Raw genomic sequence first — 19,153 nt, forward strand, 5'->3', positions numbered from 1 at the left:
CGGACGAAGTCTAGTAGCTTTGATAGTTTTAGCTGTAGACCGTATGAGAACCTTGTAATTCCTTTTATTAGTTTTGGTTTGAACATGTAATCACTTAATCTATAATTACTTTAAAAGTACGTTTCTTTATTGTCTTATGATATTCAGTACCTCGGGCAACCGAGATGGTAGTATCCTTATACCTGAGTGGTCCTGGTAAGGCACTTGGAGTATGGGGGTGTTACAAGGCCACTAAGGGAGCTCTTCTATAATCAGCACTTCCATCCCATAGGATGTTCCTGCATGTTGTTTCAACTTTATTAACAATACTTTTGGGAAGGATAAATAAAGAAGCCCAGTATGAACATAGAGTCTTTAGAACAGCCTGAACCAAAATCAACCTGCCTGCATAAGAAAATTTCCTGGCTCCAAAGCTATGAATTCTGGTACATATCTTTTCAACCAAGCACTCACAGTCCCTTTTCTGTAGCCTAGTAGTTTGAATAGGCATCCCTAAATATCTGAAAGGCAGCTCTCCTTCACTGAAACCAGAGACACTCAATATCTCCTGCTTGAGTTGATCAGGAACCCCACAAAAGTAGGCATTTGATTTAGATGCACCAACCTTCAGTCCAGTAGCTTTTGAAAAGGTAGAGAAAGACCTCAGTAATAGCATCATAGACTCTGCATCTCCTCTACTGAATATAAGGACATCATCAGCAAACATCAAATTAGTGAGTCTTAACTTCTTGCACATTGGATGAAACCCAAACTCATATTTGTGTTTGTATACTTAAGCGTTCTAGTAAGGTATTACATACGGGGGTAAAAATGAGAGGTGAGAGTGGGTCTCCCTGTCTCAGGCCCCTCTTCCCTGAGAAGAAACCAAACATCTCACCATTCATAGTGATAGAGAAAGATGGTGTAGTGATGCATTGCAAGACCATGTTTCTGAAACCCACAGGGAAGTTCAGCATGATCAAAAGATTTTCCACAAACTCCCACTCCACTGTATCATAAGCTTTCTGTAAATCTATCTTGAACATACACTTAGGAGAAGTAGAAGGTCTTTTATACAGTTGTAGATACCCGGTATCTGCTGAGACTCCAACAAACACCCGATGATTATCGGACTACAACATGTTTTGGGATCGCAGCGTTTGATTGATAGTTTGTGTACAACTTTACGTCGGAAAACTTAAAACGATTTTGAAAACAAAACATTTTAAAACATTTCAAAAATACCTGGAGTGTTTAATTCACGGCGACGGGGTCGCAACGACACTAACTAGAGTCAAAACCGACACCGGACCAAAAACCGACTCAAAAATTCAAATCCCGACTCCAAAAACGAGTCAAACCGAGTCAACCACAAAAACAAAATATCTTCAAGCCTTCTATACTAAGTTTTCCTGGATTCATGTTGGTCAAGTACCAAACATGTGACTACAAAACCTAGGATAGAACAAATCATGATTGCGTTTGTTGTGATAGTGACAACACAACTCGAAGTGCCGCGACGTGGCTCGCGCCTCTTTGAGCAGCCCAGGTGGCCACGTCGCTCAAAACTCACACAACCACTCATTCTCCTATAAATACCACTCAAATGCCACCCATTTGAGACTTACACGAGTGTCCGCCCCCTCTTTTCTCCCTTAAAATTCTCGACTCGACTTCTAAAGTCACAATCCGACGCGTGTTTACGACCTACCGATCGTAAATACGAGCCTTACACATTGTTTGGTCCCGTCATCGTGCATTAAATCACTTGTCCGACCACTTTGACCACTACACCATCACTAAACTTTTAAAACACTCTTTTACTTACCAAAACGGTTTTAAACCGAGTTTTTTCCGATCAAACAAGTTGTTACACTTACGTCGGTCTCTCGCCATAACCAAACATGTAAGTATGAGGGTGTAAAAATCCTCTTTTATTATGTTTTCATTTGTTTCATGACTTTAACATGCTAAAACATGCATAACATGAACCAAAACATGGAATAAACGAGCCAAAACTGATTTTTGGTCTGAGACAGAAGCCCCTTAGGTCGCCAACAGGCTCGCGCCTAAATGGGGTGCTCAGACCAGAGATCAACCGTGTTTGTTTTCGTCATTTCCCTTAATCCATTTTTCATATTTGTAATCGGTTTTTACCAATTCAAATGTTTTCGAAACCCTTTTGTTTCATTTCACATGTTTTAACCATAAAGCATTCTTCACCCTTGGTTCTTCATACCATGACGGTTAAATCCGTGTTTCGGTGATAATATTTGGTTAATGACGTTTAAGAGGTATTTTAAAGCCTTTTATTCATTTCTTTACATTTTCAAACAAACATATTAGTCACCAACACGAAATCATCCTTGGTTCTATATACCATGCCGGATTTTAACCCGGGTACGATGATGAGTACCGACTAATTACATTCAAAATGGACTCAAATCAATTAGTCCATAATCATTTTCAAAACTATTCATGTCAAGCTTGTCAAAATCGAACCCGACGCCGAATATTATCAAACAATGATGATTATTCGAGTCTAGTTCTCCAAATCAACAAATGCGGTCTAAACGACCCCTTCAAAATCAAACCGAGTTCAAATACCCACTTTTAACACGTTTCATAACATTTTCTAAACAGTCAGAACACGGCATACAGCCGTTGGCTAACCCGCACCTCAAGCAGGCCTTTTCCTTCTCATTTTCAAAACCAGAGGGAGGCCCCTTACACCGCCGGCTGGCTCGTGCCTCTTATAACCGTCTGGTACAGGGCCTGTTCCCTTCCAGCATTAGTCTAAGACGATCCCGACTCCGGTTAACCTGGATATAGGACGGATCAGATGACTATTCAAATCACATTTGCAAAATGCCTTACTAAGACAAATGGATCATGTTATGCACCCTAAACCTAATACGGTAAATGGATGTTTAATTTTCGTCTTGCATGCAAATCAATCATTAATCCAACTCGACATCTTATACTTGATACTTGGATTAAACCAACCGACTTAGAAAGCTCTCACATGTTAGGTTTAAAACATTGGATGCGCATTCATGCATTTAAACCGTTTTATCAACTTTTGCATTCAACCAACCAAGATCGATCAGTAGAGGCCGCTAAACGCGGGCGGGACTGGGTGTCTGATTAAAGGGCTACCCAATACGTACCTTCACCTCTTACTCAGAAACTTTGGATAGTGGACGACCTTATCCAGGGCGTACGAGAGTCATTCTAGAGATAGGATGCTAAAGAGGGACGATTTCCTTATCTTTAGTACCTATGTCAAACGCTGCTTTGTGCTTCGATTTGACCGAGGTATAAAGTGGAATTCGAACGTGTTCCAGGCATCCCACAAATGCTTGGTGGCGACTCCGAACATCTCTAATCGTTTCGAGACCCTTACCGAGACGAAACCGACCGATCTAAAATGATCCGGTCGAAAGCACCCTTTACGCCGCCGAGCGTGGCTTTCAAAAAGACCGTTGCGAGTCCGCAGATCGAACCGGACCCGCAGGTGGGCCATGTCCACAGATTGGCGACTCCGCTGGGGAAAACTAGGACACTTACGTCTTTGTGATCCCTAGATGGTGAGACTCGAACGAGTTCTTGGTTGGAATGCATTAATTGATATTACGGTCACGGTCGGGTTCCTTGTCCGGGCCCACAACCTAACCCTTATCGACCAATTGGCTCGTCTCGTCGGCAAGAGTTATCTCATCCCCGCGTTTCGAATCCCGATTGAGTCAAGCATACCATTGACGTTACACATTTTTGTTTCGTCAAAGAGCTTTCATCATTTTCGAGCACGAGGCTAGGGCACCCTCCTTACACATTTTGTTTGGATTGGTATCCCTCTCGCAAATCGGGGTTTGATTGCTTGGTGTGTAACCCACCCTTTTAAGCCAAAACCCGTGTCAACATGATGCATAATATAATGAAACTGTGAGTGCTTATGTGCTACTTGATCATAAGTCCTTCCGTGTCATTTTGCAAACTTTCAAAATCACCTTTTGCGCCGTTATAATGGCCATTTCAAACCTCGGTCTTTCGCCGACCGATGCACGCCTTTCTAGGCCGTCGTAATGACGATTTTCAAACTCGGTTTTGTATAACCATTTCAACACGCCTTTCTAGGCCGTGGTAATGACGATTTTCAAACTCGGTTTTGTATAACCAGTTCAACACGCCTTTCTAGGCCGTCGTAATGATGATTTTCAAACTCGGTTTTGTATAACCATTTCAACACGCCTTTCTAGGCCGTCGTAATGACGATTTTCAAACTCGGTTTTGTATAACCATTTCAACACGCCTTTCTAGGCCGTCGTAATGACAATTTTCAAACTCGGTTTTGTATAACCATTACAACACGCCTTTCTAGGCCGTCGTAATGACGATTTTCAAAACCGATTTTGTACAACCATTTCAAAATCACCTTTTTACGCCGTCATAACCGCCGCGTCTAGACATGGATTTTAACCCGTTTCGCGTCGACAATGGCTCTTCCAAAACCCGAGAAAAGCACACGCCCTTTTTCTCGAGACACTTTCGGGATCCCGAGGACCATGCACCGTCCCCGAGACCTCTTCAAACATTTCAAACTCGATTTTCAAAACATACAATTTTGAATTTCAAAACCGTCTTGGGAAGCAACACACCGTTTTCCGAGCCGACCCAAACTCAAACCGTCTTTTGGAAATAAACTTAAGACAACCCTTTTTCAACTGATCGACTTGCGGAGATTTCTATCTTCGGAAGCCGCCCATTAAAGCGACAAATGAATCTTTTGAAAATTCCTATTTTCGAAAACTTCAGTCCACCATTCCAATTCCGCCTCGTGTCTATCGAGTCAAAGCAAACGTACTTATGGGTCTTTACTTATGAGTCGTCTCGCCACGAGACCCGTCCAATGGCGTCACGCCGTCATGTTGGACTCGTGTCAAAGGTTCGGTCAAACACCATCACGTTATAAATCGAGTCAGCACCGAGGGACCACACACGGTCACCCCGTCTTGTTGAGTTGATCTTGGTCTCGTCCTCTGTGTTGTTTACGTTCAGTCTTGGAGCCGTGTCGGATTGAGTTGTAATGTGAGCCGTTTTTCTGCCTCAGAGCCATGGCCCCGTCTTCAACTTCGTCTGTCAACCACAACAACAACGATAACAACAGAGATGTGACAACTGATCAGCTAGCCAGCCTGCTTACCGCTCTTAAGGTCACCCTGGATCGCGTCGAGACCGTATCGACGCCCTGGAGAACAAGGAAATTGGGGAACATAATACCCCACCTCGATCGAAAGCGAGAAGAGGTGAAACTTCGGAAGAACGACTCCTAGCCCGGTGTAACAACATCCACCTTGAAAATAACCGAAGGTTCGAACTGTTGGGACCAGTTACGACAACTTCCCCGACCGATGTGCCTAAGTTCAAGGGAGTGGAGGACCCACTCAACCACATCCGTGCTTTCAAAGACTACATGGCCATTAAGGGGGTCAAACAGGAACTTTTTACCAGGATCTTCCCATCCTCTCTGGAGCCGATTCCTAGCCAATGGTACTACTCCTTGGACCCGAAAAACCTTACCACTTGGGATGAGATCGCAGTTGAGTTTGCCAAACAGTATGCCGACAATGTCGAGATCCAGGCCAACACCCGTACTCTCGAGGTGTTAACCCAAAACGACAAAGAGGGCTTCACTGAGTTCCTAACCCGTTGGAGGAGGGTGAGTACTCAGTTGGTTAGTAAGCCGAGTGAATCAACTCTGGTGGAAAAATTTGTCAACAACCTCCGCCCGGTTTATGCCAACCTGCTGAGGTATCAAAATATCAAAACTTTTCAAGATCTGCAGATTCTGGGGACACGTATTGAAGACGACCTCCGAAAGGGTGTCTTAGCAAAGACCACAGGCAGGGGTTATCAAGGATCCACCTCAACCGGATCTCGCCCTTACGATCAGACAAACAAGATTGATGAGGTCAACCTCGTCGAACCATCTGCCAAGAAAATTGAACGCCTCCAGAGAGTGTTCACCAACATAGGGTCAACTTATGCGAGTGCCTTGAAAAGGCTCATGGACCAAGGGAAGCTACAACTGATCGGGCCCACCCCGGACCCGGCCGACGCCAAGAAATCCCGATTTTGGAACCCCAACGCCTACTGCCAGTATCATCGAGGGAAAGGGCATGATACCGAAAATTGCTTCAAACTCAAGCACCTCATTCAAGACATGGTTGAGAAGGGAGATTTGCTATACCCCCACCAACTAAGCCAAACAACAAGACGAATCCTCTGGGAATTCACGCCATCTCTGACGATGAGCCGACCCTAGACTGCTCTTATCTCATCTTGCCAATTGACGATGAGATGAATGTTCTGGAAAAGGACCCTTCAGATGGAGTGTTCGTATTCGATCGCCACTATGCTCACTATGTTTCAAAGAAGTTGAGGAGGCCATTGCCAGCCTTTCTGAGAGAATCACCCGACTCGACGACGCCTACCGTCGACTCATCTTCAACCCCCCGACACCACGTCCGAGGGAGAATTCCCCAAGCATTCAAAACTACCCACCCCAGGATGGATTGCTCCCGCGGCCATTCTGGCATAGACCCCACGAAAATCACCCTCAAAATAACCACATTCACGAGAATTACCCTCAAAATAACTACCCTCACAAGAATCGCCCTCACAAAAATATCCCCCACAAGAACTACCCACCGAGGAATACCCCTCCAAGGTATCCTCGAGACCCTGAAATTAACGGCATATGGCGGGATGATGTTGAGGATGTCTATATCATCCCGGAGAAGGAAAAGCGGACGAAGGAAATCGGACACCTCACCCGATCCGGACGTCCCTATCAGAATCCGAGCAACCCAGCGATCGTTCCAACAACGAATGACCAAATCATCCCAGAGGTGGACACTCAACCAAAGGCTCCCGAGAACTCAATCCTGAAACAGCTCCAGAAAGCAAAGGCCAAGATCTCAATTTGGCAACTGATCGCAACGTCTTTTGAGCATCGACAGGCCTTGCTGCAGGCGTTGGGAAAATTAACTGTGCCCTCCACCTCTTCCCCAGAAGAAATAGTGGCACACATGACAAGAGACGCCCCTCATCTGAGCAACCCGGTCGTCTTCTCCGACGAGGATATCCCCCTGTTCGGAGACAACCATAACCTGGCCCTGTACATCACTGTGCAATGCCTCCAAAAGAATATACCAATGGTTCTCGTGGATGACGGCTCCGCCGTGAATGTCATTCCTCTCAAAACTGCCCACAGGCTGGGTATTAAGGAATCTGATTTAATCCCAACGAATCAAGGAGTACGCGCCTACGACGACACTCGTCGCAAGGTCGCTGGGCTTATAACTCTAGCCATCGCAACCGGGCCACTAGAAAGACAAACCAGTTTCCAAGTGGTCGACATCGACGCATCCTTCAACATGCTCCTGGGACGTCCCTGGATTCACGCCGTCAAGGCGGTCACATCAACGCTTCACCAAAAGATCAGGGTCCCCTTCAACGGGAAAACGATCACGATCCCCGCTTCCCCAATCAAAGCAGTCATGAGAAGAGGGGTAGCCTCCCAAGCCATTGAGGAGGACGACAATGAAATGTGGGGTTTCCAAGCCGTGAACGCCATAACTGATGAACTAACAACCTCTGAATGTGACCCGTTCGCCAGCCTCACGATCAACCGTATCATGATGCGCCAGGGTTATTTCCCGGGTTTGCCGCTCAATCCGCTAAAGGACCCATTGCCTCCCTTGAAGCAGGCTAAGGTCCCCAACATTCCCTTTGGGCTGGGATACGAACCCTCGACAAAGACATCCGGAGATGAACCTCCTAATCCGAAAACGCAAGAAGCACGGGGTCATCCTCCGTCCCTACCACCTAACTCTCAACGGATACTTTGTCCCCGAGGGAGAGTCCGAACTCTACCACGGCTTTCCGGAGCCTATCTATGACTCTGTGGCGAAGGCTAGATACCTGGGAGTGGAAGTCTTCGGGGATCGCTACTTTATTCCCGACAACATCGAAGCCGCATCAACCGAGTCCAAACCGTCACCATGCCTCGACGGACAAGCTGTCACACTACTCTTTGGGGAAGATAACATCAAACGCCTCGACTATGAGGACATCATCAACATCGTCCTGAAAGACAATCAGTTTGATCCAATCGCCTTTGATCTCCGATCTCGACCGGAGAAAGCCACCCAAGGTGGAGGAAAACCATCAAGTGGACCGATCGCCAAGGCCGCATTCTCAAGATCACAACTGGAGAAGGCCCTATGTTCAAGGAGGAAAGTGTTGAAGGATCCGAGTCTGAGTCCGAGTCGGAGTCGAGTCGTAAATAGCTCCTAACACTGGAAGTCCCGGTCAAGGTCCCCTTCCCTTTGTTTTATCACAAAGTCGTGGGCCGATTCGAGAGGCCGAGTCTACTAAGGTCACCCCCTCTCCAATGAAAGGTGACAACACGGAGTCTGTTCCGGGGGCCACTTCCTCTGTTGTGTCGCCTCCGATGACCACGAGACGTCTGTCCTTTCCGAGCTTTTCGCTCGTGTCAACTTAATGAACGCTAAGTTTGCTTATGACTCGTCACATTTTAACTGCAATGCAATTCTGAATGATTATGAGGAATTTGACTTGAGTGACTACCCGCCTCACTTAGCCAAAGAACTTGACAAACGGGAAACCAGAACCCCCATCATTGAGGAAACCGAGCCTATTAACGTAGGAACCGACAATACACCTCAAGAACTTAGGATAGGGACAACCCTGGACCCCTCGGAAAGACAGCAGTTCATTGACCTCCTCCACGAATACAAGGACGTGTTCGCCTGGTCTTACAGAGATATGCCTGGGATTGACAGAGAAATTGCGGAGCACCGGATACCCATTAAACCTGGGGCTAAACCTGTGAAACAGAAGCTACGCCGGATGCGTCCTGAGTGGGCCTTAAAAATCAAAGAAGAGGTGGACAAACAGTTCAAGGCTGGGTTCATGAAAGTATCTGAATACTCTGACTGGGTGGCCAACATTGTGCCGGTACCAAAGAAAGACGGGCGAATTCGGGTTTGCGTCGACTTCAGGGATCTGAACAAGGCGAGTCCAAAAGACGACTTCCCTTTGGCGCATGTTGACATTCTGGTAGACAACACCGCCGAACATGCTCTCCTATCATTCATGGACGGGTATGCCGGGTGATATGTGCATTTTATATAGTCTTTTTAGGCCATTCCATGCACGTATTTCCATGCTTTTATCGTAGTTTATGCTACGAAATGCCCCGAATATGCTACTTTTGTTTGTTTTGTCTTATTTGCAGGAATGAACCAGAAAGTAGTGAAATCGAGCCTTTTACCATCCGTTTAGCATGCATTTGGAGGAAGAGTGAATTTGGAGCGGGAATGTAGCTATTTTGAGATGCGCAAAGAAGAAAGATAGCTAGGGGAGCAAAGGAAGAACTTCAAATTGCTAGTGCCTAATTTGGAGAGCCATATCTCGAGTTCTACAACAGATATTCAGGTGATTCTAATTGAAGATGAAAGCGTGTCCTCTTATCTTTCCAACGCCACCGGAATCACCCTGTTTGCCGAAGTAACGAAGAAATGGCAGCCGTTTGAAGTTCAGTGCGCAAAGCAGAAAACCGTTGCTGGAAAGTACTCGATCGAGTAGAATTTTGTTCGATCGAGTCCTTTTTCTACTCGATCGAGTAGTTGCATTTATTGATTTACTCGATCGAGTATATTTTCTACTCGATCGAGTGGTTTAAGCTTTAGTTTACTCGATCGAGTGTGTTGAACCATATAGTATATATGTTTATGTTTTGATGATGTCAAGAGTGCTTTATATTCTATATACTCGTTGCGCGTAATTATTTGTTTAGTCTTTTAGATTGGACTTACTAATCGCAAGCATTAAGGAATTGTGATGGAAGTATGATGTGTTTATGTCATGATCAAGCCCTCAATTACGGATCAAGGTATTGCAAGATAATGGAAGAATTATTCAAGCATTCATGAGAAGATAAAGCTCAATTAAAGATTGATCAAGCTTGGATAATGAAGTAGCCTACACTCGAAGATCTCCTAACGAAGATTAGAATAGTGTAGGTGATTATCTCGTAATGGTAACGTAAGAATGGACTTCTTACATTGGTAAAGTTATGGCCTCACAGCTATAACATTACTTATATAAGAGCTCAATGTTATAGCTCTTCTACTATAACATTGAGATGTGAAGTGTATAAAACACACGACAAAATAGTTTTTAAATTGTTTTTGGAAAACCGTTTTGAATGTTTTAGTAAAAGTATTTATTTTACAAGGGAGCTTATTTTTATATTGAGAATGATTTTACTATTAGCTTATAATTATTAATTATGATTGAATCAACTTATGAGTTGAGGCATCTTGCTAATTAGGGTTTCTAGTTTCTACATACTCTAAAAAACCCTAAACCTAATTTATCTTACCTAGGGTTTTCGTGAAAGAGGATTGGGCTTATGAGTCGTTTATTCCTCATACATGGTTACTCTTTGCACAAGTTAGGGTTTTAGGTAAATCTTTATAATATTTGAATAGAGATTTAATATCTCTTTTATATTATTTTGATTTATTCTTTCCTAACTTATAAGATATTATTTTTGTAAAGATAGAAGGAAAAGATTGATTAAATCTTTAAAATAATATTTGGTTAGAGATTTGTTATCTCTTTATTATTTGATTTATTCCTTTCTATCTTATAAAAATATTAGGGATGAATAGTCTTTGTGTGAATAGTACCCGCGAATAGTGCCGCGTGAATAGTAAACGTGAATAGTAATTTCCTTCTTGCACAATAAGTCTTTACTTGGATAAGGGTTAAGGTATTAGGATAATATTTGTTAGAGATTTCTTTATCTCCTTTTATTATCTTTCCTAATCTCCAAGATATTGGTGAGTTGTTAAGATAGGAAAATATTATTTATTAAGGCAAGTCTTGGAAAAGAATTAAGGAAAGATTTAACCTAATTCCTTCTTGCTTTACAAGACACCACACGGCATCTAGGGTTTTAGTAAACCGAAACCCTTGCTCCTCTTTTACTATAAATACTCCATACTTTACATCATTAAAGTTAAGACCTTTGAGCATAACTTTCATATATTTTCACAAAACAAAAACCGTGTTTTAAAGCAAGAAAACCGTTTTGTTTATTTTCGAAAAAGGTCGTGTGAATTATAAACTTGTGCATTCGTTCTTCATTTATCGTTATAAGATAATAGTGCTTAGTTGAATTCTTAACTTGTTCATTAACGTGGACCTTTGTTAGAATCATTAGTGCTTTCTTATTAGCGTAAGTTAGTCACTCGAGTATTTAACGGTACTCATTGAGTTACAGCTAGAGTTAGTTGTACGAGTTGGGTTAGTAAATTTGTAATCCGTAGAAAGGTACTAAATTTATTAATCGAGAATAGTGGACGTAGGTTTCGACTTGTGAAACTGAACCACTTCAAAAATCCGTGTGTCTCTTCTTGTTTTGTTCTTTCGTTTACTTTGCTTACAATCATTAGTTGATTAGTTAAAGTTTAATCAATAAACTTTTAATAATCAATTACATACGCACAATCGAAAAAGCTTTGAAAAGTTTTAAATCCTCAATTCACCCCCCCCCCTCTTGAGTATTTTGGATCCATAGACTCTTCAATTGGTATCAGAGCCTCGTGCTCTTGATTGCCTAACCGCAAAGAGGCTGATCTATCTTGTTTTTCATTTATCTTATTGTTTTATATTCCATTTGCCTATCACGTGATAAATGGATTCCAAATATCTCAAGTGTCCCGTCTTTGATGGGAAGAATTACGGATTGTGGAAAAACATGATGACTCACTATGTGAAAGGACACGATTGGGAGTGCTGGAGGATTATTCAAAACGGACCGCATAAAATTCTTGTGGCATCCGAGGAAGGCACTACCTATGAAAAGAAAGAAGAGGACTATGTCGAGGCCGACTACAAGAAAGCCGAGAAAAACTCCAAAGCAATAAGTCTTCTGCAAAACGGAATGACTTCCACTGAGTTTGATCGATTCTCTTCATGTTCCACGGCCAAGGAGATATGGGACGGGCTCGAATTAGCTTATGAAGGTACTTCCATTGTTAGGAAGCACCGAATTGATTTGCTTATGCAAAAATATGAGCTATTCATTATGGAGCCTAATGAGTCTCTAGATAGTATGTCCGCAAGGTTTTCAAGTATAATAAATGAATTAAAAAACCTAGGTAGGAAATTCTGTACTAAGGACATTGCTAGAAAGGTTCTTAGGAGCCTGACTAAAAAGTGGCGTGCTAAGGTCACTGCAATGGAGGAATCACGAGATCTTGAAACACTATCTTATCAAGAACTCATTGGTGCTCTCATGGCCCATGAAATTACTCTTAACAAAGACGACGCTGAACCAAGTCGCAATAAGAGTATGGCTTTAAAGAGCGAAGAAGTGGACTCTGACCTAGAGGATAAAACTGTCTTGTTTGCACGACGTTTTAAAAATAAAATTTTTCGAAATAAACAAACAAAATCATCCTATAACAACAATAACAACAAGTCATTCAACAAAAAGGTTAATGACTCAAAGGCGTCCTTCGCAAATAGAGGTTGCTTCAAGTGTAGAGAATCTGTTCATATGATCAAAGATTGTCCAACATGGGAGAAGATAAAGGACAAGACGAAACATGAGAAGACAAAGAGAGAATTCAAGCAAGTTATGATGGCTTCGTGTTGGGGAGACCTTGACTCAGAAGATGACGAGGAATCTGAAGACGACGAAGTAGCAAACCTTTGTCTCAGCAGTGTTAGTCTTGACCTAATCTCCGACAGTGACGATGAAAGCACAAATTCTCACTCAAACTATTGCTTTCTTGGAGAATCAGACGAAGACGATGATGAAGAGGTAAGTTACCTTGAGCTTAAGAAACGTGTTAGGAAATTGTCTAAAAGTGCTTTAATTGAATTCTTTGAACAATCTCTTGATAAGTGTCACGAACAGGATCTGGAATTGAAAGATCTAAAGGAACAGATTCTCGAAATTGCGGAAGAGAATCACACTCTCAAGACTAAAGCTAAGAAGTTGAAATCTAAGGTTACAGCTGAGAAAGCTACAACATTAGACTCTACTAAGGCTGAAAAGAAGGAATTAGAGTCCAAGGTTATAGCTAATGAAGCTATAACTTCTGACCTAAAGCTTAACATCAAGCATCTTCAAGCCAAAGTTATAGCTAATGAAGCTATAACTTTAGAACTTAGAAAAGTCAAAGAACTTTTGGAAACTAAGGTCACATCTAATGATGAAGTGATCCTAGACCAAAAGAAAGAGATAGATTCTCTTTCGAAGCAACTGAAAGAATCTAAGACCGATATGATCAACGTTAAGAAACAACACACTGATGTCGTGTTCATTCTTAATAAACGATTCCAAGACTTTCGTGATAACTTCAAAAAGGACAATGATGTAGATCACACGAAATGTCAAGAGGAAATTAAGACCCTAAAAGACCTACTTCTACACGCTACAAAAGTCCATGACAAGTGGGAAGGTAGCACAAAAGTCCTAAACTTCCTAACCGAACAATCTGACAATAATATGAAGATGGGGTTAGGACATGAGTGCTACAGCCGTAGAGATCACTCTAAATGCAAATCAACACCTTCAGATTTTGATTTTAGAAAAAGGAAGTATCTTTGATCTTCTGAATATTTGATTTGCAATTCGTGGTCATACGGGTCACATCCAAATCAATTGTGTCAAAAAGGCTCATGACTTACGAAAGAATGCCGAACATGCTAAAACTGTTGACACAGTTGTCGAGGATAAGGAAACCCCCACTAACGAACCTAACGAAGAAAGGAACAATAAATTTCGTTGGTTCTATGACATGGCCTTTGACTACTCTAAGAAACCTAGCACCTCACAAAGCCCTTGTAGATCTCAACCCAGTAAACCTATTCACAAGGCAACTAGTCCAGAGAGACCTAAAGAAGTTCCGAGACCTAGAGAAGTTCCGAGACCTAGAGAAAACCCTAACCCTAGAACTCCTCCCAAGCCAAACAAACCTAAAGTTAGAAAAACGGTCATTAGACGTGTTTGGGTTCGAAAGGATTTAGTGTTTAGAGTAACTAATCATAAGGGACCCAACTTAGCTTGGGTACCTAAAAACTGTATCTAATCCTTTCTGCAGGAAGAGGTGAAAGAAAACAATCAATGGTATCTCGACAGTGGATGCTCGAGACACATGACCGGAGATAAGAATCTGTTTCTTTCACTTAAACCCTTCAACGGAGGAAAAGTGACGTTCGGGGACAACAAAAAGGGAAAAGTGATCGGCGTTGGAAAAATCGGAATCTCTAAGTCTCACGCAATAAGTGACGTTTATCTCGTAGACGGCCTAAAACACAACTTGCTAAGCATATCTCAACTATGTGATAAACGTAACAAAGTAGTTTTTCATACTGATAGTTGTCGCATTATTATTGAAGGAACTAGCAACGTTATTCTTGAAGGCCACCGAAAAAGGAATGTTTATATGGTAGATTTAAATGCTGTGCCTACTAACTCTTTTTCATGTATGAAAGTTACACTTGATGATCCTTGTTTATGGCATAAACGATTCGGTCACATTAGCTCGCTAACCTTGAATAAACTCAAGAAGTGGGACTTGGTTGAAGGGTTGCCTAAGATCAAGTTCGACCAAGAAAAGATGTGTGACACATATGCTAGGTGTAAACAAGTAAGATCATCGTTCAAACCTAAAAGAGTAGTGAGCACAAATGAAGCCTTGGAACTAGTACACATGGATTTATGTGGACCTATGAAGGTAAGGAGTAGAGGAGGATCAAGGTACGTCTTTGTTCTTGTAGATGACTACTCAAGGTATGTATGGCCTATCTTTCTTCATTCAAAAGACGAAACTTTTGATGAATTTGATTGTCTTATGAAACGTGTTCAAAATAAATATAAGACTAATCTAGTATCTATTCGTACGGATCATGGCACCGAATTTGATCATCAAACCTTTATAGAATATTGTAGAGTTAATGGTGTAGGGCATAACTTTTCTGCACCAAGAACTCCACAACAAAACGGTGTTGTTGAACGTATGAATAGAACTTTAGAAGATATGGCACGTACAATGCTTCTGTGTAGTGGTTTACCTCGTAACTTTTGGGCTGAAGACATAAGTACTTCTTGCTACATCCATAATCATGCTATGATCCGACCTATCCTTAAGAAAACCCCCTATGAACTCCTTAGAGGTCGAAAACCTAATATCTCCCATCTTCGTTGTTTTGGGAGTAAATTTTTTGTACATAATAACGGTAAAAACCGTTTGAGTAAATTCGACCCTAGGAGTGATGAGGCGATTTTTATAGGATACTCAGATCATAGCAAGGCTTACAAAGTATTCAATAAGAGAACTCTCTGTATTGAAGAAAGTGTCCACGTTATCTTTGATGAAGATAACATGTTCGATAAGCCTTTACAGGATGAGGAAGAAGACTTGGATGAACCCGACTTTCGTCTTTCAAGAGACGATCCCCCGGATTTGGAATTAGAGGATAATGAAATTGAGGGAATAAACGATGAACTCGATCGTTCCTCAAAAGACAAAAAGGAGAAGGACAAAGTTATAGTTGATGATACTATAACATCGACTCAAAATAAGAACTCCCAAACCAATGTTATAGATGATGTTCTTTGTAACATTGAATCCAAATCAAAGTGGAGAGCCCGAGGTTATAATCGGCTCAAATACAACACCCGGATTGGATTCAGGGGGAACTTCCTCTAATTCCGAGCCAAATGAAGTCGGGTCAAGCTCAACTAACGAGGAAGAACCAAGTACTTCGACAAAGTGGAAATACAAGAACTCACACCCCATGGACAATATTCTTGGGAATATTAAGTAGGGTGTTCAAACAAGACGTTCCTTAAACAACTTCTGTTCTTTCTACTCTTTCCTATCCATGATCGAACCAAAGAACATCAATGAAGCTCTTGCTTAATCAGATTGCATTATAGCTATGCAAGAAGAGCTTCAACAGTTCGAAAGAAACAAGGTTTGGCATTTAGTTCCTAGACCAAAAGATCGGACAGTTATTGGAACACGGTGGGTCTTCCGGAATAAATTAGATGATGTCGGAGTCATTGTCAGAAATAAGGCAAGATTGGTGGTCCAAGGATATAATCAACAAGAAGGAATAGATTATGACGAGACCTTCGCTTTTTTGTTGCACGTCTTGAAGCTATTAGACTTCTGATTGCATTCGCCGCACACAAAGGAATGAAGCTCTTCCAGATGGATGTCAAGACGGCTTTCTTGAACGGTTATCTACAAGAAGAAGTCTTCGTTGAACAACCCCCTGGTTTTAAGAATATGAAATTTGAGGATCACGTGTTCAAATTAGATAAAGCCCTATACGGATTGAAGCAAGCACCTAGGGCTTGGTATGATCGATTATCTAAGTTTCTACTTGACAGTGGATTTAGTAGAGGATCCGTCGACAAAACCCTATTTCTAAAAAGCGAGGGTTCGACCTTTTGGTTGTTCACGTCGATGATATCATCTTTGGATCGACCAACCGAAGTCTATGCAAATACTTTTCTGAGTTGATGACTTCCGAGTTCGAGATGAGTATGATGGGAGAATTGAAATTCTTCCTAGGTCGCAAATACAACAAGCAGAGATGAAGGCATTAAGATCCATCAACAGAAATACATCAAAGAGTTAATTCGGAAATTCGGGATGGAAAATTCACACGCTATGCCTACTCCAATGGTCGAGAACAAGAAATTGACATTGGATGAAAACGGTAAATCAGTTGATGAAACTACTTACCGTGGGATGATTGGGTCACTGTTATATTTGACCGCAAGTAGACACGATATTATGTTTAGCGTATGCGTTTTGCGAGATATCAATCGTCTCCCAAAGAATCGCATATGACGTAGTAAAACGGATCTTACGTTATTTGATTGGAACGGCTAATTTATACCTATGGTATCCTATGGAATGCAATTTTGACCTAGTCGGTTATTCAGATGCCGACTACGCAGGATGTTCTCTAGACAGGAAAAGTACGTCGGGTGTCGCCACCTTTATCGGACCATGTATCATCACGTGGGGTTCGAAGAAACAAAATTCGGTTGCTCTCTCAACTGCTGAAGCCGAATATATTGCTACAGGACTGGTATGTACTCAACTTTTATGGCTTAAGCAACAATTACGTGATTATGGTGTTGACGTAGGATGTATTCCTATTTTATGTGAAAATACTAGTGCGATAATTATTTCTAAAAATCCCGCACAACATTCACGTACCAAACATATTGAAATAAGACACCATTTTATTAGAGACCATGTTGAGAAGGGGAATATAAAACTTGAATTTTGTAGTACTGAAAAACAATGGGCAGACATTTTGACAAAATCATTAGCTAGAGAATGATTTGAGACTTTACGGTTGGAAATTGGTTTAATCGGTGGCACCTAAACTATCATAATTATTTCCTAACCGTATGACTGGCTAGTTAAGATGAGATTATATGATTGTGTTCATATTTTCCGTTGCAAGTACATTCTTATATAGTATTTTATTATTTTATGAGAATATTCCGTTTGCTAGTCTATTATATTTTGTGCTGTATACAAACCATAACTCTTGCTCATCACATATACATTCTAAGGTTTAGAGTTTCATAAACCAATGACATTCATGATTGGTTTCATTTAGGATGTGAGTAGTACTCCTTACATGGCATGTAACATCAAATTGCATAAGCATGAAATTTGTCTCTTATTACCTGTATACACTCGGGTTTGTGGTGGTTACACATGTGGAGAGGCGATCCTTCCTTTACGTTTTACCTACTAACCTCACATTAGCCAAATTTGCCTTGTTTTGACCCATTTATTCAACTACATTCCATATGGCCTACCCTTGTCAAGCTAGTCTTGTTGGTATTTTTGGAAGTTTTGTTGTAGTCAATTTGGTTGGTGTTGTGATGAATATTGGAAGGAAGGAAGAAAAACATGAACTAAAAAAAAAAAAAAAAAAAAAAAATGAAATGAAAAAAATATACGAAAAAAAAAGGAGAAAAATGATACTATAAAAGATAGAAAGGCAAAAATCTCTTATTACTCCTATTCTTATTCATTTTCATATTACTTGAGGAGAAGTACTTGTTGATGTGAGTGAGTGTTTGCCATACTTGGCATGGTGTATCATCTTTCATGTTGGGGTAGAAAGTGGAATATGGTTACTTTTGGTTGTGATCGGTGCTAGCTTGGCTTTTACCTCCACATATCCAAATTATTTTGCCCCCTCTTACCCAATTACCTCACCTCACATTCATATGTAAGTCCTCGGCATGTGTTTTGGACCTCGATTGGTTGGAGTGTATATGTACGGTTAGTAGAGAAATCTATCATGTTAGATTGCATGCATGCTTTTGTAGGTCGTAGTTAGGTGAGTGACTATTTTTCTTCTCTCCTACAAAATCTCTATTCATCTTGGTTTGTATTGCACACTCTATATTTAGAGCTTGCTTATGTTGAAATCGTTCTTATACTATAATATGTGCTTTGATTAATATTTCTTGCCTCGGTTGATATCATTCTAGTCGTTTTATATCTGTTCTCGTCTTTTCGATGATGTCAAGAGGGGGAAGAAATAACCATGATTTAGAATTTGCCTAAGCTTGCTCCTTGTCAAGACCAATTGTCTCTTAAAGTCCTTAAAGTTTCGGTTTTGAAAAATTGTCTTGATCTTGCGTTGATCTTTATCTATAAAGATAACGGTATTATATTGAGGGGGAACTTTTTACTTAGTCACAATTTTAGGAGACTTGACATCATCAAAAAGGGGGAATTTGTTGAACCATATAGTATATATGTTTATGTTTTGATGATGTCAAGAGTGCTTTATATTCTATATACTCGTTGCGCGTAATTATTTGTTTAGTCTTTTAGATTGGACTTACTAATCGCAAGCATTAAGGAATTGTGATGGAAGTATGATAAGTTTATGTCATGATCAAGCCCTCAATTACGGATCAAGGTATTGCAAGATAATGGAAGAATTATTCAAGCATTCATGAGAAGATAAAGCTCAATTAAAGATTGATCAAGCTTGGATAATG

General features: G+C 41.2%; 1 protein-coding gene across 1 annotated transcript in view; it reads right to left on the reverse strand.

Moving 5' to 3' along the window:
* Nucleotides 1-220: 220 nt before the first annotated feature.
* The window catches only part of LOC141613813 (uncharacterized), a 37,002-nt gene continuing 18,069 nt past the window's right edge, over nucleotides 221-19,153 (reverse strand). The window contains exons 2-3 of the mRNA XM_074432558.1: nucleotides 871-1,075; nucleotides 221-677 (exon numbers count right to left, since the gene is read on the reverse strand). Of these exons, the coding sequence (XP_074288659.1) occupies nucleotides 221-677; nucleotides 871-1,075 (662 nt within the window). The remainder of the gene's footprint in view (nucleotides 678-870; nucleotides 1,076-19,153) is intronic.

Source organism: Silene latifolia, chromosome 11, assembly GCF_048544455.1.
Source record: "Silene latifolia isolate original U9 population chromosome 11, ASM4854445v1, whole genome shotgun sequence".
NCBI classification, from domain to species: Eukaryota; Viridiplantae; Streptophyta; class Magnoliopsida; order Caryophyllales; family Caryophyllaceae; genus Silene; species Silene latifolia.